This window comes from Dipodomys merriami, unplaced genomic scaffold (genome assembly GCF_024711535.1).
Source record: "Dipodomys merriami isolate MVZ:Mamm:240054 unplaced genomic scaffold, mDipMer1.0.p SCAF_9, whole genome shotgun sequence".
Taxonomy (NCBI): Eukaryota; Metazoa; Chordata; class Mammalia; order Rodentia; family Heteromyidae; genus Dipodomys; species Dipodomys merriami.
Genome location: NW_027206512.1, coordinates 55,714,396 through 55,737,720, shown reverse-complemented (window position 1 = coordinate 55,737,720; position 23,325 = coordinate 55,714,396). Strand labels below are relative to the sequence as shown.

The window sequence follows — 23,325 nt, the reverse complement described above, 5'->3', positions numbered from 1 at the left end:
TTTTTTCCCCCACATATTCATTCAAATGATGCCAATCAAAGCCTTTGTCTGTTGCTCTGATATAGACAGCTGTTTGGCTGTGACCACAGCATGAATCCAGCCATTGCAGCGGATGGGAAAATGGGCTCTGCGCTGTTGTGTAACTTCCTTGACTATTCCCCAAATCACGTTGTTATTTTCTTGAAGCACATTCATGCCAACTGTTTGTCTTTTTGCTTCATTAAACTTTCATTAGAATTAATGGCTGGTAAACTAGAGCTTGATAGCTCATCTGTGTTCCTACATGTCCACAACTCATATTTTAAGTTCATAAACTCAGCAGTTTCAACAATACTCTGTCAGCATTACATATTCCTAAGCAGGAGGGAAGGGGGACAGGACAAAGGCCACCATGCAGGGACAGGGAGCCTCTTTAGATAAGAAGGAGCCTTACCTCCCCATGAGCTGACAGGTGCATAGACCTCAGTCAGCCAGACTTTCAGTGGCCTAGCCAGCTGAACCATCTCACTCTAATATGCTATCTCCTCAGCATTTTCTGATTTCTTAGCTGTCTTCCTTTTGGGTGCTACATACTGATTCTTTTTAGCTGTATTATACTTTTGAATACAGTAATTTTTGGACAGCTGCTTTGAGCAATATTGAGAGAGGAATAGAGGAAAGATCTATAAAAATCATCTTCTTTGGGGAGCCACCAGTGGTCTTCAGTGAGCAAGGAAGGAAGAAAAACAAAGAGCCTCGGCAAAGTTGTTACCTTAATGGGGACCTTGTTACTCTTTGGGCAAGCATTGTATATTAGTTGAAAGTTTTATCTATAGTGCTAAGAGTTGTCTGTTTCAAAATATTCTTACATAAAAAGTTTAACTGGAAATAAACCAGTAGCCATATGGATATCTGATGCTTTCTAAGCATTGATACATCCTAGTCTCTTCTTCTCACCACCCTACTACTGAGATATCTTCTTTGTACCATTAATTAATCAACCATTGTAATCAGAGAAATGTCTTCCAATAATTCCTTATTAAGTCTTATGGAGCAAGTAAAAGCTATATGTAACCCTCCAGAATTTTGTACTGGAGGAGACCCTTGTAGAACATTTTGCGACATTCTGAGATGGTACATTCTGTCTTAGTATTACTGACCTTTTAGCTTCAAGGAACAGAAAGAACTCTTGCAGTGCAGTGTAATGAAATACTGGGTAATAAAAAGGTTGTGGAGATTTGTTCAGAACAAGCAAATGATCCTGATGTCTTTGTTAGAGTGGAATCACTTATGAGCTTTTGTTTCTATAATTTTTATTTAGCAATTTTAGCAACAATAAAATCACAGATATTGAGGAGGGAGCATTTGAAGGAGCATCTGGGGTAAATGAAATACTTTTCACTAGTAACCGTTTGGAAAGTGTTCGGCATAAGATGTTCAAAGGATTGGAAAGCCTCAAAACTTTGTAAGTACTCTTTTTTTACCTTGGGCTTTGTGGTTCAATGCAATTCTGGCAGGATGGAAGACTGTGCTACCCACAAACAGTCTCTGACTGACTCAGTCTCTGTCTCTTGTTCTCTTTATCTTAGAATAGCTGTCTGTCTGTCTGTCTGTCTGTCTGTCTCTCTCTCTCTCTCTTTCTCTCTCTCTCTCTCACACACACACACACACATACACACATAGAGGCACAAATATACCAACTTTCTTTAAAGACAGAGTCTCTTAAATCCAGTATTTCTGCTGTAAATATGCTGCTAACAAATGGTCAAGAAAGCCATTCCTGACCATTACTAACCCCTGATCAAAATAAATTGTTCTTGTTTTGTATAGATACGGCGTCCCTCTAAATGTTCATCCTCTTTTCTTTTCCTCAGTCATATCTACCTTATATCCCCTCTTGATCTAAGGACTCAAATTTTAGAGTGTACACCAACAATTGCAACACAATTTTTCTATTTATCTGGAGACTGCATTGTGCTGTTCCTGCCAAGTTTTGTGAAAAATGAGATACTTCTTGGTTGTCAATATTTAACTCTCTGTTGTAAGGAAAATATTCTAAGAATTGTGCCTACTTGTTCAGGGCTGGAGAAGGTGGGACAAAGAAAATCTTTAGGTCTCCAAAAGGTTTTATAGCCAGGCACTGGTGGTCCACACCTGTAATCATAACTGCTCAAGAGTCTGAGACCTGAGAATAGATGTGTGAAGCCTACCCAAACAAAAAAACATCCCTGAGACTCTTGTCTCCAATTAAACATCAAAAGATGAAAGTGGAGCTGTCTTTCAAGTGGTAAAACAACAGCTTTGAGCAAAAACATGGGGCCCAGGCCCTGAGTTCAAGTCCAAGACTCCAGCAGCAAAAAAATAAAAAGGTTTTTATGTTTGTTTGTTTGTTTTTGTTCAGTCATGTGCTTTGAACCAATACCTGGGTGCTGTTCCAGAGCCCTTTTGCTCAAGGCTAGTGCTTGTCCACATTGAGCTACAGCTTCATTTCCAGTTTGGGGTGGTTCATTGGAGATGAGAGTCTCATAGACTTTCCTGACCTGGCTGGCTTTGAGCCACAATCTTCAGATCTGAGCCTCCTGAGTAGCTAGGATTACAGAGCCACTAATGCCTTGCTGCAAAAAATGCAAAAAAGATTTGAAAAAAATAGCCAAGAATTAAATTGATAATAAGTGACATCTTTTTATTACTTGAATTCTCTTCAGTAAATATATATTTTTTAATTGTTTATAATTTAATTGTACAAGAATCATGTTTGAAAAAATAGTGACTTTAAATGAACCCTAAGATATGTATTTAAATGTTTTGTTTCTTTCATGCATTTGTTTCTAACACATTTATAAGATTATTTCTTAGTTGCTTTGTATGTCCCTCCCCCACAGTATAACCCATGCTTTCACTGTATTTGATGTCAGTATAATTTGTGGAGGGGAAGGGGAAAAACAAGTCGTTTAAATAAGGATACAGGTGGACCAATTGCAACAATGAGAAGTACACGTTGTCATGTCGAAAACGAACTTTACAACTTTGGTGTGGGGGAGGGAGGGTTGGGTGGGGGGGGGTAGGGGGAGGCTGGGAAGGGATGGGAAGGGGAAACAAAGGAGGAGGCTACAATGCTTGATAAGAAATGTACTCATTATCTTGCCCATGTAATTGTAACCCCTCTGTACAGTATTTTCACAATAAAAAATAAAAAAAAATAGTAGAGAGAAAAATAAAAATCTGGAAGCTTTTGGAAGACAAGGAAGAAACTATTTGTAATCAAGAGGCGGGGAGCCCTTGGTAATACAATAGGGAGAAACCCACAAGTGTCCCTCCCCCCCCCCCCACACCTACTGGCTATCTCTTGAATCCAGTTGTACCATCACAAGCAAAGCTGAGCAACTGAGACCCAGACACAGGGTATTTCAAGTTATAGAGTAGGTTTAGCTAAACTTATCCATATCTATATGTATATATCTAGCTGGTCTTATCTATCTATATTATATATTTATAAAATTCATATGGGACTTTTGGGGTTGGCTCACGATAGGTTTGATCAGCAGAGTATAATTTCCCTTAGGGTGAATCACCCCCTTACTAAGACATTTGCATACTTCAGCAAGTTTCTTTCATCCCTTGAGATTTCAGGGTAATCTTGGTGTACTTGTATCCTTATGGATTTTTTTCTAGCAACAGAGAGTAAAGTTTTCTTCAAGACTTCCTAGGGATCCATGACTCCAACCAGATTAAGATCAAGTGTTCTTTATTATTTATGAGCAAGGAAAGAGCTGATAAGGAAGGGTATTTCACATTTTGTATTTGTTTCTTAACATGGAATGATGACTTGATACAGGAAACCATCCTTTCTTCCTATCTATGATTTAGCAGGATGCAAACGTTTTTATCTCTTATCTCTTTTCCGGCATTCTAAAATTCAAGGCAACACTTTTATTCATTTCATTCACTCTTTTATATCATGCAGTATTCTAGCAGAATAATTAGCTCACGTTTAAGGGGAAAAATGAATACATTTAATTTCAGGTATTCTGAATAAGATTTAAGGCAGCTATGTGTTTGTAGGTGGGATTTGGAGAGAGCTTTTGCAAAGTTTTGGAAGCCACACAAATCAACAGGATAGTAGAGAATTTCGAAGTGAGCCAGTACGTTAGCAAAGATGGGGAAAGTACAGCAATGTTAATTGTATTAATTAATATCAATTAAAAAAACCCTAATCAATCAGGGTGTTTTCAAGGTAAATCTATTTCAACTTCCTGGTGTGTCTCTTTTATAGGTCCTGAACTTGAAACAGTAGACAGATTTTCATACACAAAGTAATTTATGTAAGCTCTGTGGATGCTCCATCTTGTTTGCTTGCCAGGCCCTGTTTGACATTGACTCAATATCCAAGTCCCTGAGCTGCCCTCATTTACAGCAGCTATTGATTCTTTTCTCTCCTCCTTTCTATGCAACCTCAAATGCCATAGTACCCTGAATACACAAATCACAGAGCTCCAAGGACTCCAGGACTCAGCTGTAGGTGAATTAGGACATTACACAATCATGCAAACACAAATAACATCAAAAGCCAACATTTTCCCCTCACCAGAGATTGTAAGTCACACAGGAAGGATCACTATGCCTTTGGCAACTGAGTTTTATCATTGGTAACTCTAAGTATTTCATTCTTACAGTATGTTCAACACATAGCATTTCCTGGTGGCTGAAGAACATTTAAAAAATAGTAAAGAAAATACTATGTATTTGCAAAGGGGGATTGTTCTTTTGATTCTCAGATATGCAAAATGGATTGCCTGAGCCTCTGTCTCCATACATGTCCTTTTCTTTCCCTCAGGATGTTGAGAAGTAATCGCATAAGCTGTGTTGGGAATGACAGCTTTATAGGACTCAGTTCTGTACGTTTGCTTTCTTTGTATGATAATCAAATTACTACAATTGCACCAGGGGCGTTTGACACACTCCATTCCTTATCTACTCTGTAAGTATGAAAAACAGTCCTTATGTCTTGCTTTAACCAATGTATTGCATTCTTCATATATATTAATAGCATCCTGATGCATTATTGGACATTACATAAAAACATGAACAAGGATCTAGGTATTATAAATGGACCTATTGGATTTTTTTGTTAAATTTTAGCCTTAGTTTTTTTTTTAAATGTAACTTACTGTCTTACATTAAAATTAGCAGGGCTGGGAAGGTGGCTCAGTGGTAGAGCGCTTGCCTTGCATGCCAGAGGCCCTGGGTTCGAATCCTCAGCACCACATAAGCAAAAAGAAAAAAGCCGGAAGTGGCGCTGTGGCTCAAGTGGTAGAGCACTAGCCTTGAGCTGAAGAGCTGAGGGACAGCGCCCAGGCCCAGAGTTCAGGCCCCATGACCAGACCCAAAAAAACAAAAACATTAAAATTAGCAAATTATTTTTCAGTACATCCTTTTTATAGTAGTAGGGTCAATGATATCACTTAATTTGTAAATGTTAAAATTTTTACTATGTGACAGTGTTGCAAAAAATGAAATGGTATAGCTTTCCAGAATTCTCACATTGAGGTATTTTTAGTATGAGTATTACAAAAATAGAATTGACAAGGTCATTGCCAGCAAACTACACTCAAGAGGATCATTCACAATGACAGTGACAATGACAATGAGACGAGTCAGTCAACAATAGAAATGGTTTACTAGTGGACATTCATGGGGAAATATTGAAGACAAAGTTGTCTGTCCAAGAGATATTTTATATAGACAATTTGAAAATAAAGAGTCTAGTGGGTCTATAGAACTCAGAAGGTATTTATAAACAATATGTATTTCTGGGCTCTTGTAAATCAATGTCTGAAAAGCAGTCCATGAAATGATAAAGGTTATAACTAATAACTTCCTATTAATGAGGGCATCAAATCTATCTATCTGTCTCTCTTTCTGTCTATCTATCTATCTATATTTAACACTATACTAATCTAACTCAATACGAGTGGCATTGGGTATAAAGATAATTAGAGTAAAAAATAAAAAGCCTGTTTAACATACTTCAAGTCATTGAAGAAATAACCTGAGGAAAGCAGCCATCAATCAGTAAACTACTTAATCTTTTTTCCACACAGACTGTGACATTTTACATGGAGTGACTAATTTGTGCATATTAGAGTTGGCATGTTTATAAATAATAGGATTGTCAATAGGTTTGTGCTGTAGTGGTGAGATGCCAAAAGTATTGAGATTTGTAGAAGTAAATTCATTTTTATAACTGGCATTTAATCAACTCAGCTGTCAGTTCAGATAGGAAACCTATTCTCTGGAGCAAATAAGAGACAGGAATTGTGCAGTGACAAATTAATGAAATAGTGATGTCAGGTTAAACTCAATAATATAAGGTAATCAGCCTTCATCTTTATATTAAATTACTGCATTATCAGTGCAGGAAAGTTTGACAGTAAGTCAGATTTCTGACAAGTTTCAATTCTTTCTCAATGAGGTATCTCCCAGGATCCACTACATAAACACTAAATTGCTGCCTTCACATTATTTTTTGCATGAAATTATTTGAAGAATTCTTTTATGTGAAAGTATTGATTGTTACCAAGTTCCAGACATAAATATTTTAGAAAAATGCATAGCATATGTTGCGTGAGATTGAGCATGAATAGAGGGACAGGAATACAGAGATGAAGAAGGAATCATTCCAAAAGAAATCGTGTGGGGAAAAAATGGTCACCTAGGGTTTTCAAAAGTAACCAAATAAAGCCCTGAACTAAACTGTGCATTGTTTGCATCTGGTGCTTAGAAACCTCTTGGCCAATCCTTTTAACTGTAACTGCTACCTGGCTTGGTTGGGAGAGTGGCTCAGGAAGAAAAGGATTGTAACCGGAAATCCTCGCTGTCAAAAGCCATACTTCCTCAAAGAAATCCCAATCCAGGATGTGGCCATTCAGGATTTCACTTGTGATGATGGTAAGCTAAACTTGAGATGTTTCTTTGGCCATCAGGCATTTGTCCAAAAGTCTGTGCTACTGTTGCTCATACAAACAATCCAGCATGCCGTCTCTCCTTCCCTATGTCATCTCCTTACTGTCTCATTCTTGGCTTTGTTGTTTGTTTCATTTTATCATCAGGGCACTTCTTTGTTAAATTGTATTTTTCTTATCTTTAAGTATTTGTACAAAGGAGTTGCTATTCAACACATCTGCTGATGAATACAATGTGTCTTGATCAGTGTCTACCATTTTATCCTTCTCCCCCATCTCTCCCAACCCAAGCCCTTCTCTCAGTTTTCTTCATTTTGTAGAATAGGCATTGAATTTTATGACTCATTCTCTACCTGCTCTTCCTTCTCTCTCTTCATTCCTCTACCTTCCTCTCTTTAACACTACCCCCAAGATCTCATGTACCAGTTTGTTGGTTTTTATGTTATTAAGACTGTCAGTTAGTCTTTCTGACTCATAGTTAGAATCTAATTTGATGTGTGTTTCTGAGTCTTTTAGACGAATTTTTCTGATTCCCAGTTTGTAATCAAAAGTATTTATGTAACTTCAGTTTGGCTTTCCTTTATTATCTTCAGCAGTTTTTGGAGAAATACAAGTTTCAAATAAGTAAAGTGACTGTTTAATGGACTTTTTAGTAAAAATGACAAAAGTAACTTTTCACTTTAATTTTTTTTATTATCAAGGAGTTGTACAAAATGGTTTCAATTCAACATGTCAGTTTAGGAGTGCAAAAGCATCAATCGCCTCCTCCTTCCCCCATCTGTCCCAACCTCCCGGTTTTCACAGTTTAATATTTTCTCCCCATCAATGAATTTGATTTCCATAAGAGCCTTATTAGTAGGTAGAATCTGTCCTATTATCATTGCTTGAGAGCAGAGAGCTAATTAATTTGGACCCTATATATTTAAGTATAAAATTTTATTATATTGAGGGTGGTACTATATTTGGCAGTATCATTTTAAACTCAGGACTCACCCATCATGCTCAGTCGGCACTCTCCCACTGTGCCATGCCTCCAGCCCTATTTTTCACTTGTTAATTTTAGAGCAGTGTCTCCATTCCCCCCGGGCTGCCCATAGACTTCTCTCTGCTTACTCTAGGCTACCTATAGTTGCTGGGAATATAGGTGTACACTGGTACCACGTAACTTCTTTGAAGATGGAGTCTCATGGATTTATAGCCCTTGCTGCCCTGGAAGAATGATCCTTCTTATTCCAGTTTTCCATGTAGTTTGGGATGACAGGCACACATCACCGCGTGTACATATAGGTTGAGAAGGACGTCTCACAAGCTTTTCAGCCAAGGCAATCCTTGAATTGCAGTCTCTACACATAGCTGGGCTCACAGGCTTGAACCAAGGGTACTTAGATTAAATCCTGTCTATTAAATGAGATTTATGCATGCAATTTTTGCTTAACATTTTAAGTTAATACAGTTCTTTATGTCTCTTCACATCTATTCCTTAATATTTTCTATAACTCATTTTACATACACAAATTCTAAATGAAAATGTATTTTAAGTACCTGGACAAATTATTCACTATTACAATTATATTGGTAATAGAAATTGTAAATTATTTTCTGAATTCCTATCCCCAGAGGATCTGAAAACACAAGGTATGGTGTCAACTTTTTACTAACTGTAAGTGATCAAGAATTAACACTTGTTTTTGCTAACCTAATAACGTAAAATCCCTTCTTGATATACCGCAAACCCACTGTTTTCCTGTTTCCTCTGGCAACTCAGGAAACGATGACAATAGTTGCTCTCCACTGTCTCGCTGTCCTGTGGAATGTACCTGTTTGGATACTGTTGTCCGATGTAGCAACAAGGGCTTAAAGATCTTGCCAAAAGGAATTCCAAGAGATGTCACAGAGTTGTAAGTACCAGTTTTTCCCTTTCCTAGACAGTTCGTTTCCTATACCAAAGGAATGGAGATGCACCAAAAATCATTAGAATACTGCTTGCAAATTAGGTCTGGTTAATAATCACCATATAAAAGTGTAGACCTGTAATGCAAAACTCAATCTCAAATTGCTACGGGAATGTTTTCATTTTTTTTTTAATTTTCCATGGGACCATTTCTTAGTACCTTTGAGGCACAGCATGGCAAGTAGCATGGCAAAATTTTAGGCAGCCTCCGCTTACTTGTCCATGTAGCTTTGTTCTTTAATGTAGCATTTTAAGACCCATAGGGTCAATCAAATACACTTTGGGAAATGATGCATAGTTAATTTATTACAGGGGCTACAATATCCCACATAGTTAGTCATGTTTTTTTTGTTTTTTGTTTTTTTTGTGGGTTTTTTTTGCCCCTACCTTTGAACTGCAGTCACATGCTCACTCAGTTCCTGTTAGTACCATTCACTCCACTTAATTAACTAAGCACTGCTTTATGTGCATATAATTCAATATTTAATTACTCTCCTTACATCAGAAGATTATATGGGCATCTTAACCTTCCTCTATTGGAAGACTGGATTAGATGTGTGTACATTATACAAAGCCTTGATTACAGAAATAGCCCCAGTGAGAAGCATAGCACTCAGGTTGTCTCTGATGCTAAATTACTGCTTTTACCATTTTACTTGGCCTGTGCCTTGGTCCCTTTGCCAAGTCCTATCAAAAATTGTCAAATCTTCTTTAATTTCTATATAAAGTTCCTTTAGAAAATCAGTTTAGTTTACCCTGTTTATATTATCTATATTCTATATATGTATTCTGCCATTTGAATCTCCAAAAAACATTGTACCAAAACAACTATGTTTATCACAGCATTAGTCACCATAGCTAAGATATGGAACCAACCCAGATGCCTCTCAGTAGGTAAATGGATCAAGAAAATGGGGTATATATACACAATGGAATTCTATGCCTCCATCAAAAAGAATGACATCGCCCCAATTGTTAGGAAATGAGAAGCATAGGTCCCATGGTTTCCCTTATTTGCAATAATTAGTATATATCTAGGATAATCTTATCAGATGAGCAGAATAGCTCAATAACTATGATGCTAAGTGAAATGAACTCCAAGACATGGACACAGAGGTTTTTCTTCGTAGTTGTTGTTTTTTTAATGTACTATGTGATTTTTTGTTTCTTTTATATGTTCTTCCCCCTATGGTTTATCCCCTGTTGTCACTGGATTTGATTTGGATGTATTTATGTTTATTTGAATTACAGAAGAGAAAGGGAACAACAGAATAGTGAGACAAAGGACAAGGGGGAACCAAGGCAACAGCAATATTCACAAGACAACATGTTGGAAATGATCTGTACAACTTGAGGAGGGGGTTGGAGGGGAGGGAAAATAGGAGAAAAATGAGGAAAGGGTAACAAGTTTGACAAGAAATGTGCTTATTACCTTACTTACATCACTGTAACCCCTCCATGCATCACCTTGACAATTACAAAAACAATTGAAAAATAGGATTGTTTTTCTCTAAAATAAGTTGTTACACAGATCAGGAGAATACTAACTCATCTTTTGGAATTCAAGTTTCACCTCCCAGAGAGGCCTTACCAAGTCAGCAAGATCCCTCTTGCCAGTGGTGTGTGTGTGTGTGTGTGTGTGTGTGTGTGTGTGTGTGTGTGTGTGTACACATATATGCATATAGTAGAAAACATCCATGTGTGTATTATATCAAATTATTAAAGAATTTGGTAAAAATAAGGATGTGGTGGTGAACAAAATTGAGCAAATGGTATCCATTATTTTTAATTGGTTCCATATAAAATCCTCCTTAGATTGTCCTATATACAGACCTTCATAGAACAATGTTCTGGATCTTTCTGTTCTTCTGTTATGACATTGGAAGAAAAGACACTGCTAAAGTATATGGAACAATGCTTCCCTCTACTGGAAGCAAGGAAAACATAGGGAGCAGAAAGAAGGAAGAAGAGTCATAACATTTGAGACCTCAAGAGTCATAAGATAGCTCCTGTCTCAATCACATATTAATTGCATATTTTGTCAACTTGTGCTTTGACGTAACTATTAGTCATTTTAAAGTATTAGAAATGGATGACTGACTATGTTAGGCATCTTCTCAGTGACTTCTATATCTAGGGAAAAGTCTAATTTCAACCAGAAATCTCAAAATTGACTCATACAATAGGATAGGAGAGACCATATGCACAATGTGTCAGAATTATTTTGCAGCTCCTCTTATGCCCAGATGGACCAAGTTGATAGATACTCATCTCCCTCTCACTGTCTATATTTGGGAAAGAAAACCCTGAGAGAGGAGCTAAATGTCCTTCTTGTATGTGACATCATAGGCAAGACTTTTTATTTTGTTCTTCCATTTAGCAGATTCTTTTCATGTATTGTCCATTTTCCAATTATTCTGATTATAAGAAAGAGAATATATATCTATATATAGATAGATATATATGGCTCTTGTTTTACAGATATATGACATTTGTATACTTGTTAAGTGTTATGATTATCGGTGAAACCTCTAAATATATTATCACCAAGAAAATAAATGATTAAATTTTAATTTATACCAATTTAATTTAATACCAAATTCAATTTTAATTTACACCAAATTGCATTCAAATATCTACTTAAATCTTACTTATTGAGCTAGTGCTACATACACATGCAGGTAAAAGCATAGACATCATTACCGCAGTTAGATTATCTTAGTAGTTAGTTAATTTCATGCTATTATTTTTTTGCTGTACAGAGTAAACTGGAGGGCAATTAAAAATACAGTTTGTTGAGTGAAATTTCTTTTTGCCACAAAAATATCTAGATGCTTGCCTTGCTTTCCTAAATAATTCAAAACAGTTTAGACTTACCAATCTATCCTAGATTTTATGGTGTAGCACATATGACCCCCAAATATTCCTCTGGATAAAACAACTTCTTTGTTCTTTTCTTTTGTAGAATAATGATCTCAGCTTGAATTATGACATATATCTGCCATGTATTTTCTTGTGTTGGCTGAAAATAAAATAATACTGTTCCATTGTTTTATATCTATCTAACTTACTTTATAAAATCATGTTGTTTCCTTGTTTTTAGGTATCTGGATGGTAACCAATTTACACTGGTTCCAAAGGAACTCTCTAACTACAAGCACTTAACACTTATGTGAGTGATGTATTTTTGTATCTTTATTTTATTCTACTTCATATAGGAGGAGATATCAAAGAACTCAGGATTTGGTGAAGCTTTGAGATAATATCAATCCTTTATGGCTAGGTGCTCTCCTCTTAGAGCATTGTGGTTCTAAACCATTTGCTTTATCTATTTAATACCAATATGTGATAGAATTAAATAATATATTCATTCATTTGTCAAATCGGAGTGTGTGTACTAGTGAATTTCTGTATCTGCAAGGATAACAAATGTGGGTTTGATGGGACTTTCCAGAGAAACGTTTTATATCTCATCCATAAAAATGTAGTCTTCATGGAATATCTCCAAGAATATTCTAAGTCTTGCAGAGACAAGATCAGAGGCAAGGAGACCCCTCCGCTTCACAGATCCCCCTTTTAAGCAATACCTGCCATTGTGCTCATATTCCCCTGGCTAGAACAAGACACGTAGTCACTTCTCATTTCAACAGGGAGAGGTATAAATAAAACATTGTAAACATGACAATCTGCCTGGATGTAGTCCAGAGTTGCTGTTGTTTTCTGATACTAGTACAGTGCTGCAATTCTACCAGGACTATGTCTTTCTACAGATCACTAACATTTCTATTTTGGTTAATAGTGAACTCCATATCTTTCTTTTTCCTTTTAGAGATTTAAGCAACAACCGAATAAGCACTCTTTCGAATCAAAGCTTCAGCAACATGACCCAACTTCTCACCTTGTAAGTATGAAAGTGTGATTCAGAGAATTCATTATTTATGATGCATAAATGTATTTACTAGATACTGACCATTTCTGGTAAAGAAGGTAGTCTCTGGCCAAAAGGATTATAAATTCCATTGAGAAAAACATGCAAGACCTCAATGAAGAAGCAGGGGGAACCATCGCAGAAAGAATGAGTAAATGATGAGATTTGTGGCAAATTGGGGAGTAAACCTGAAGACAAGATTTGAAGCATTACATCAGGGAATGGCGGGAGCAAATTAGACAGAGAGAAACATTCTCAGTTGTATTTAGAAAATATATTGTGATATTAGGGAGAATACTTCAAGAATTAAAATATGTTGTGTATGAATAGTCTCAATTTGTAGGATGCTCAAATAATCAATTTCTTAACTGCTTTATTGTTGAAATGACATGTGGGCATTATTCCATTGCTGAATAAAATGAACTGACATACGTGTGCTTTCAGAATTCTTAGTTATAACCGGCTGAGATGTATTCCTTCCCGAACATTTGATGGATTAAAGTCTCTTCGATTACTGTAAGTATCTTGTGTCCAACAAAATTCCTCTCTTGTCAAGTTTTGAGTTGTCTTTTCAGAGCCTGGGTATTTGAAAATTAATAAGGTGTCATTGTTCAGCCACTTTGATGTGGACAATAGGACTTACATTGTGATACTTGTTGCTGTTACAGTCATTTATTTGCTAATATATTATGTTGAAACATATGCTTTATGTATCTCCAGTTAATTTTTTTTAAGAAAGCCTAATTCTTTAGAAATCACTTAGAATATGAATACATTTTTAGTGTGGAAATATACTTATTCAATATACCCTTCCTGTCTACCCATAGTTTATATAACTTTTAAAAGCTGTATATAATATATTTTATTGTTCTGCTACTGGCTTTTACTATGATTATTGTGCAGTGCACCAACAGGGGCTTGAACTCAGGATCTCACACTCTTACTCATCTTTCTGGCTCATTGCTAGAGCTCTGCCATTTGGGCCACACTTCCAATACAACAATTGCCTAGCTAATGAGAGGTGGAGTCTCACAAGCTTTTCTGTCTAAGCCAGGTTCAAAGCTTGATCCTGCAGAAGAAAATCTGAATAGCTAGGCCTATGGTGTGCATCACCATTGTTTAACAGCCTGGAGCTATTTTGTTGTAACATATGCTTTAGAAGGTTTCTATTCTATTGTATCTAGATATTTACCTATTAAACTGTACAAATATTCTATAGGTTGGAGTAGGCATTGCTGAGGTAATAACCCCCGTGTTTGCTACTATTTGTATTGATTTCAAATTCATTATTCTATGCATAATTCAAATTTACATCTTCTACATTCATCTTGGTGGCAAATCAGCATTGACTTTAATGGGGAGGGTGTCAAAAATGATAGTCAAGTTCTCTCCTAAACAAGATTTTGTCATTTTAACAATAATTTATTCTTCATCTGCTATGGTGTAAAATACCTTCCTGAAAACATTCTTAGAAACATTGAATACTGATTCTTTTACTTCTGTCCCCATGTGAGAAATTGAAAATCATCCTTCCTGTTTGGACATGCATTACTAATATGCATTTGAATATATATTTTTGGGGGGCGTCTGATCATGGGGCCTGTCCCTCAGCTCTTCAGCTCAAGGCTAGCGCCCTACCATTTGAGCCACAACACCACTTCCGGCTTTTTTCTTTTTGTTTATGTGGTGCTGAGGAATCGAACCCAGGGCCTCATGCATGCAGGGCAAGCGCTCTACCACTGAGCCACCTTCCCAGCCCCGCATTTGAATATATTTAATTTGTTTATTGAACATTTGCACTTGTTATTCTAATAAAGGCTAATTATCATTTTCTCATCTATTAAACATTTTATCTTTTTAATATTAATACAGATATCTTTATGCATTTATTACATGTGATAATATTTTGATAGAAGATTATCTTAATGTGGTTTTGAACATTTTATATTCTTTTCCTTAAATATAATCTTCTGTAACATGGATTTTTGTTGTTTTTGTCAAAAATGTGCTACTCCGCCTGAGAGCTGGTGGCTCATGTTATAATCCTACTCAGGCTGAGATCTGAGGGTTGTGGTTCATAGCCAGACCTAGTAGAAAAGACTGTGAGGTTCATCTCTAATTATCCACCAAAAGCCAGAAGTAGATCTGAGGCTCAAATGGTAGATTTCTATCTTTGAGCAAAATAAAAAGCTGAGGGATAGTGCCTCAGATCTGAGTTCAAGTCTCAGGAATGGCACCAAAAAAATATTAAAACAGCTACTCTTTTTTCTTTATGGTTTCTGGGTTTATGTCATGCTTTTGAAGGCTTTTCCATCTTCTGCTTATACAAAACAGCAAATTTCCTTTTAATAGACTGTTACTTTTATTCTTATACTTAAATCTTCCATCTGGAATTTACTTTGTAAGGTCTTGTAAGATATAAAGTACTTTTCTATCATCAAGTCTGTTAATGAGTGAACCAACCATCCTTTTCTTCATTGACTTTAAAATGCTTTATATAAGCTATTCATTCATGTGTGAGAATTCTTCTAAACTGCATGAAATATAGGAAGCTTAATTTTGCTTTTACTTATTTGTAGATCTTTACATGGAAATGATATTTCTGTCGTCCCTGAAGGTGCTTTCAATGATCTTTCTGCATTATCACACCTGTGAGTATTTAGCTCTGTGGATCTAGATCCTGACCTCTCTATAAAGAGAGTTTTGAACAGCTTCTTACAGCTCCTATTCTAATTTATGAGCTCTGATTGGTTTCATCTTCAAAAAGTGAAAAAGTGAATATTTCAACCTAGATGCTATGCCCTCATGCCAAGACAGTTTTAATTTAATCTTTCAGCTTTTACTTTCCATTAGCTGAAGGTTTGGGGTTTTTTTAAGTTAAAAGTGTATCTTCAGTGAAAATGCCTCCCCCACCTTACAGACCTTTTTCTCATTTTTTGGTTCTAGCATATTCAGCCCCCCTTGAATTCGGTCTGGCCCAACCAGACTTTTCCAAGTCACAACCAAAGTGTTACTCCTGTATGGTCTACCCTGAGTTCTTCAAACTAGATTCATTTGTCAAGCAAAATGTATTCATTATGGATAATGACACCATGCACCATTATTTCATACTTCAGGACTCTGTAGTCTCCTAATGGAAGGTGTACCAATCTTCGTAGTTGATGTTAACTATTGGCCCTTTGTATTTTCCCTCACTGAAGCCTCGTTGTACCTCCAAAGTTCTTGGAAGTGCAATGGAACTATTCAATTTTTTTTCTACTGACTAATTATTCACAGGGAACAATTTTTTTTATTCTCTTGCCACCAGTCATAACGTAAAGACCATGGCAAATCACGTGCTTACGATTATCCACTTCTGCATAAATGTCAGTCAGTTTGTGCCTGAACAAAACTCACAAACTTTAATAAGGAAAGAAATATAGACAATTTACAGAAGGGAATGGTTGGAGAATATTGTAACACTTCTTGTGAAATATGTTAGTGCAATAAGAGGTCTTCATAATTAAAATAAAGTCTTATTCATGATTCAGTCCATGGGAGCTTGCAATGGACTGACTTCTCAGCAAAGAAGTGGATCGTACATCCAATACAAATTATGTTTCTACAAGTATAAGGAGATCTTATAAAGCTCATAACTTAATGTAATGCGAGTTTTCATAAATCCCTCAACTGCACGTCATTCAGGAAAAGGAGAATTCCCACTGTCTCAACCTTCTGCTTAATTATTATTATTTACCACCAGTAAATCTATAGAGATCTACTGAGAATCACTTTGAATTCTGTTCCCTTAGGAAATAACAATGCTTCCGTACCTGTGTTGTGTGTGTGTATGTGTGCTTTTGTGGTGTTGTTTTTCCAGAGCAATTGGAGCCAACCCTCTTTACTGTGATTGTAACATGCAGTGGTTATCCGACTGGGTAAAGTCGGAATATAAGGAACCTGGAATTGCTCGCTGTGCTGGTCCTGGAGAAATGGCAGATAAATTGTTACTTACAACTCCCTCCAAGAAATTTACCTGTCAAGGTATAGCTTTGAATTATTTATGCTTTTTGTTTGTCTTTCAGAAATATTACATTTCAATATCCTCTTTTAAGAATCACGAGAGGAATTATCAAAGAAAACACAAGCACAACCATATGCTGCTAGACTTTCATGGTCACCATAAAAAGCACTGAAAACATTTGCTTTTTCTATACTTCTGCTTAAGAAAATAGACATTGCAATTACTGAAGATGGCCAATTAAAGGAGTAACCTTTTCAAATAATTCTTAGAAATAGCCTGTTGGAAATGGATTAAACTTCTTGAAATGGAGGGAGAGCGGCAGATAACTTCTAGAAATTGCTTTCATAGCCTCTAACAAGTGAAATCTTTTGCTTTTGCCTTGTCCAAATCTGCCACTTGCTGTAGGGATTCCAGGGCCCTGTGGTTTCATAATATCAGGTAAGGGAAACGGGCCCTCCTCGGTGTTACAACCAAACCTTCCGACTTGCCTCTTGTGCTGCTGACCTTCCCATGTTCCCTTTTCTGGCTTGCTCACATCCCTTCTTCTTCCCTGTCATAGCTTTGTAAGTTCTAAATGGTGATTATGTGGTAAATATTATTATCTTCTCTTATTGGGATATATGCAAATCAATCCGAATAAGATAAATGTTTAACAAAATAAGCAAGATTTTATTTCTGGCAGAAGAAATAAAAATAACCATTAAGTAAAATTCCTGCAGGTGATCTCTACTGAACTTGTTTGGTGTATTTTGCCATTTAGGGCAGTCAAACGTATGAATTTAGAACCCTTACCCCTGAGAAATGAGTTTGCATTACTCCTAAGTGGTACATTTCAAGAAAGATGTTCAGAATAACTGGAAAGAGGAAAGACACTCTCGAAATTTGTAAATCCACAATCAAGAAATGATGATTAAGCATGTTTTCTGTGTAGAAGTAAATCTTAAGTATTGGATTGCACAGACAAGTTTGTGGTGGGATCACCCTTCCACGACTTCTGAACCTAGCTGAGGAAAGCAACTTTCATCACCAGAACATTTTTGTAAGAAAAACATCTCTAAGTAGGTAACACTACACAGTGGCTCACAGCATGAGCTCTAAAACCCCATTCTGGTAGGTTATATCCTAGTTGTATTTTTCCATTACATAGAAACTCGAGTTTAACGACTTAGCCAACCTGAGTCTCAGTCTGAGTCCAGTGGTCAGTTCATGCCTGTAACCCTCACTATTCAGAAGGCAGAGATCAGAGGATGCAGATTTAAAGCCTACCTGCACAGGAAAATGCATGAGACTCATATTTCCAGTTAACAACCAAAACACTCAGAAGTAGGGCTATGTATGGCTTGAGTGGTAGAGCACCAGCCTTGAGTGAAAAGGCTAAGTCCTAAATTCAAGCCCCAGGGACAGTACAGAACACTGAAACAAAAAATAAATAATTAATATGTACAGAGTATGTGCTACAGACAGGGTAAGCACCAAATATATGTCAACAAGTAACAGTGCTAATGTTTTGAAACTTCACATTTTCATTTAAAAAAAAAAAAAGCAAAACACATCAAACAGTACCAAAAATGGGGGTGGGAAACACTCCACGATTTCATAATTAAAGAAGGTATTTTCAAAATTAGGAATCCCAAACATTATTAAATCAGCATCTATTGCTTTGTTCAGAAGGTTAAATAGTTGTAAAACGTATCATAAGTATCAGCATATTTTTAATATTTACGCTTTTAAAATGAAACTTCTGTTTTTCTCTTAAATGTTTGGTGAAATTAAATATGAGTTAATTTTTAAAGCAAGATCTCTAGCTCAGCCCTTGTGGCTCTAGCCTATAACCCAGCTACTCTACTGGAGAGGTTGAGATCCAGGGGATCATAGTTTGAAGCCAGCCCGGGAACAATAGTCCTCCTTGAGACTCCACCTCCAAAATAACTAGCAAAAAGCCAAGCTGCAGGTGTGCTTAAGTAGTGGTATTTCCAGCTGAGATAGCGCAAAGCCTTAAAGTTTGAACTCTAGTACTGGGGGAAAAAAATAAATCCCTATATTATTTTACATTTTTCTCTAAATTAGCCATTCATACCAATATATTATCAATTGAAAGATTATAATCATTAATCTATACTTTGTTTATTGGATACTGAAGGTAAAACTTTATTGTAATGCCTCTTGAGTGATATGGTCCTTGACCATAAGGACCTTTATAAAGAATATGCATTTATAGTTTATTTTTTGTAACCCAAGGCTTTCCTGGGGCAGTGCCCTATGATAAGGGTCTGCTGGGCTGAGAGTTATTCCATTTTTTTTCTGTTGTAAAGTGAGGGAGAGATAATTGTCAAAGAACCATGAAGTATTATTTTTACTCATACATATTAGCTGGCCACTTCTGTGGAGGAATGAGAAATTGCAAACTGGTTGTGTTATATCCCTGTGCCCAGAGAAACACATGTTCATGAAGAATCCCGATGCTTACTTTTATTTCTTAAATGTTACATTCCTTGGATAAATTTCTATTTGTCTGAGATAATTCTGGAAAAGAATTATAATGGTATATATGTAACAGTGTACATATACATACCATTCATGCATGCATGTTCAATGCAAGGTTTATCTCACTAAACTGTCTGCTTTCTTTTTTTCATTTAACAATTATTATCTCACATACTTAGTACACCAGAAATGAGTAAACGCGGTTGGCAAGAAAAATAGTCATTTTAGTCCTAGTCAGTACAACTTAGTAGAGAAGGAAATGTCCTCTGTATTATCAGCCAATATGACGGCCACTGGCCACAGTTGGCTATTGAGCACTTATCACACAGCTAATGTGACTCAGGAGGTTGTTTCTCTGTCTGTTCATTTCATCTCACTTAAATATAAGTTGAAGTATTGGTACATGACCCTCGGCTATCATGCTGTATAGCACCATGATTGAAAGATTTCAGAGGAAGCACTGTCTCCAAGGAGATGGCTGTGAGCATTTTGTGGTGTCTCATTGGCTGTTCAGAGAAACTTGAAGATGGTGTGCCAGGTGGGCAGATCTATAGAAACAGAGATGTACTTTAGAAAATTCTGTGCCTTTTCCAGGGCCACCAGGAGACAGCAGATTTTAGACTTGTTAACTAACAGATGACAGAAGGCCCAAGATCTATCAAGTGAACTTTGGCAGTTTGAATTTACATTCATTACAATATCAATCAAATCAATATCTATAGTTGAAGTCATACCTTAAATTAGAGAGTCACTATGTAAGCCAGACAGCAAGCATGGGAGACATTCAGTACTCAACACATGCAGTGCAATTGCATGGAGAAGACTAGGCTTTATTCCATTTTTGTATACCTTAATATAAATTTAAAATGATGGAAAACACTGAAACTCATGGTGCTTTTTTTGCCTCTATCTCAGCATTTGTCAAAACATTGTGACTTTTCAGTGCCTTATTAATTCTCTGCTAGTTCAAGATTTATGACAGGGAGCACTGGATTTATTGCCAATACTGCTACTGCTACTGATGGTGGGCGTAATAGCAACAATAACAATAATTGCTCACTGCTTTTTTGGAATGCTTTGCATTGTACTGAGATATATTTCTATCTTTTAATCTGTACCTTATTGCTGCATAAGGGCTACTTCTAATTTTTAAAGTTAACAGATGCAAATATTGCACTTGGATCAATTAAGTAACTTGTATAATATTATTATTCAGCTTCTTGGTAAAGGAGCCATAATTGATCCCTGCATTTCTTATTCCAGAACTTGCTAGTAAATTTTACCTTATAAATTTTAATCACAAGATTCTTAAATCATCAGAATGGATGCCTACAGCCTTACCGTGGCAGATACAGAGAAAAGGAAAGTTTGAATTACCCTAGTATCTTTTAACAGAAATGCTTGCTCATAATAAACAGATGGTAGGCAGCAAAGCATTGTAACCTATTAATTACAGTAAATCACTCAAGGAACTTTGCTGGGCCTTCTCTTGAGCACATGTTTTGTTTGGTTGAAACTATATACTAATATGTTTTAAAAAAACTTTAATTGTTTTTTATATTTAAATTTAGCTGTTCTCATAATTATACCAGTATCATATTTTTATTTTACTCGTGAGAATCTTGTAAACACAATAAAGTTGTCTATAATTTCAATTTATATCAGGAAGGTAAATATTCTTTTATGTTTACATAGCTGTATTCAAATATAACTTACATGTTTTTTACAAAATTAAACATTATTAATTTTAATGGTTAAATATGTTAATAAAAACTATCTCCATTTTTTCATGTTTTTTTCCTTATGATACAAACTCATATAGCTGATGTGGAACAAATACAATGATTGCAGCACATATAATTAACACCCAAGTGAGAGCATTCTTTAGTAGGAAGTAGTCATGATATGTCTTTATAACCTAAATATCCTATCCTCATTTTTTTTATTATCAGTTGATGTTAGAGTAATCAAGCACTCTACAATTTAAAAAAAACTAGGGTTTTTTTTGTCTTTTTCAGGTTCTCAATGAGAAAACTAAAATGGATCATGGAACATGATTGATTACTAGTAGTCTCTTTAAAGGTCCTGGTTTAGGAAGATTCAGCTATATGGCAATTGGATTGTTCCATTTTTTGATGGACATTCATTTAACCACTTCAATATGCTAATGAATGTACACTCGATTAGAAATGAACTTCTGTTCCCCTTTCATTATATAAATATTATTGAAGTCCCTATTATATGCCAGGAACAGCTACAAGTGTGAAAATGGCATACATGCTAATTACCCTTATCCTCATGGGGCTTATAGTTTACTAATCCATTTATTAAAATAGGCCATTGTAAAAAAGTTGGTGAAGAGAAAATTTTATAAGATAACTATATCAAACAATTATGGAGTATTTGGTCTGTGGGGGCGGGGGGGTAACAGGAGATTCTCAGAGGGAGCCAAGGGGACCTGAGAGTGGAGCACTTAAGAAAAAATGGGGACCCACATAAGAATATGTCTGGCAAGAATGAGGGAGGAGATGCTTCTGAAGGTTTATCCCTTCAACCGTAAAAGCCAGTTCAAGGGTCAAGGAAATGTGGCCATCTTTTTAAGTAATTAACGTTACATTTCTCTCTGATTGGTCTTTTCCCCTTTATTTTATATGCTAAAAATTCTGTAAAAACTGGAATTTCCCATCTCTCAGGAATGACATGGAAGTATTATTTATCTTCTTAGCAAGAGAAATATCTTCCTTTTGGGAAGAGATTCTGACAAGCTAGACTGAGGCCTTTTATTTTGTGTCATATGATTGATTAATACTGTCTTAGTAAATCAACTGAGTTTACATAGCAGTCTAGAAGAGAAGGAGAAAAACTATGATGCAGTGGGTGACGTTGTGCAAGATGCATTTTAATCATAAATTGACATACTGAATTAAAACCCCATTGTAAAACTACTTAAGGATTAATAATAGTAATAATTTGGAGGCTATGATGTGCTCACTGGCTAAAGAAAAAAAATGAGCTTATATATATAATTATTTATCAAAAGTATCATTCACATAAAATAACAAGCAGCCACCTTTCATTGTACTTTAAAACACTTAGCATGGAGAACATGTTTCATCCAGGAATATTTCATATTCATATTCTCTCTGATAACAATAACCTATACATTGGGTATTGTTTCCCATTTTGATTCCAAATGTTCCTTTACTAGCCTCAGATTTGTTATACAGCAAATGACTAGGCCTAATGATTCCACAGGAGTTATACTTGGTCTTTGTGTTTTTGTTTAGCAATTTATGCAAGGCAAATTTAGAGGATAGTTAGTCATGTCATCTGGCAACTATTTTCAGCTATAAACTAAAACGAAAAGGGCACTTCCAATCTGCCAACTTCAATGGTTTCTTTTTAGAGATCCTTAGTTACCCTTTTGTCTTAGGGGTGGATTGCCTTCTCTTCTCTATACATTCTCCTTCCTTCTTTTCTTCATTCTTTTTGCTGACATCACTTTCTTTTTACTCACTCTTTAATGTCAACATATATTGGGTTTTTACCTAAATCCTATTAAATTCCTGATTGATTTTAGCATGTGATCTCAAATACCTTCCTAGCCATGATTTTCCTTCTGAGCTTCAAATTCCTGTTATGATTCACTTATATTTCACCCCCTAAACAGCTTACAGATCCTCAAAACACATATTCTGAAGCATACCTTCTCATTCCTCATGTTCTTCCTTTAATTGATACCTGCATGTCTTTTCTGTTTTTCCAGAAACACAGACATTTCACTTGGTTTTAATCCCTGGAAACTTATCCTAGTTGCTGGCAATAAGTATATCCTCCATAAATATTTGATAAATGAACGATTTGATGAGGGAATGTTAATATACCTTTGATATTAAAAGCCGAGAAATTCAGTAATAGAAAGTGGAACACAAAATCACTGGTTTTGAATTAAAGACTCCATTTGCTTCATTACATCTGACCTAAAATATTCTTGATTTTCTTGAGTTAACATTGAAGT

The 23,325-nt window shown here is 35.9% G+C and overlaps 1 protein-coding gene across 2 annotated transcripts in view; it reads left to right on the top strand.

The window, feature by feature from the left end:
- Slit2 (slit guidance ligand 2) overlaps nt 1-23,325 on the top strand; it is a 307,698-nt gene that overhangs the window by 237,510 nt on the left and 46,863 nt on the right. For both annotated transcript variants that reach the window (XM_070012748.1, XM_070012747.1), the window contains 9 exons: nt 1,301-1,444; nt 4,814-4,957; nt 6,761-6,927; nt 8,707-8,839; nt 11,996-12,064; nt 12,722-12,793; nt 13,265-13,336; nt 15,400-15,471; nt 16,680-16,843. In XM_070012748.1, coding sequence (XP_069868849.1) covers nt 1,301-1,444; nt 4,814-4,957; nt 6,761-6,927; nt 8,707-8,839; nt 11,996-12,064; nt 12,722-12,793; nt 13,265-13,336; nt 15,400-15,471; nt 16,680-16,843 — 1,037 coding nt within the window. The remainder of the gene's footprint in view (nt 1-1,300; nt 1,445-4,813; nt 4,958-6,760; nt 6,928-8,706; nt 8,840-11,995; nt 12,065-12,721; nt 12,794-13,264; nt 13,337-15,399; nt 15,472-16,679; nt 16,844-23,325) is intronic.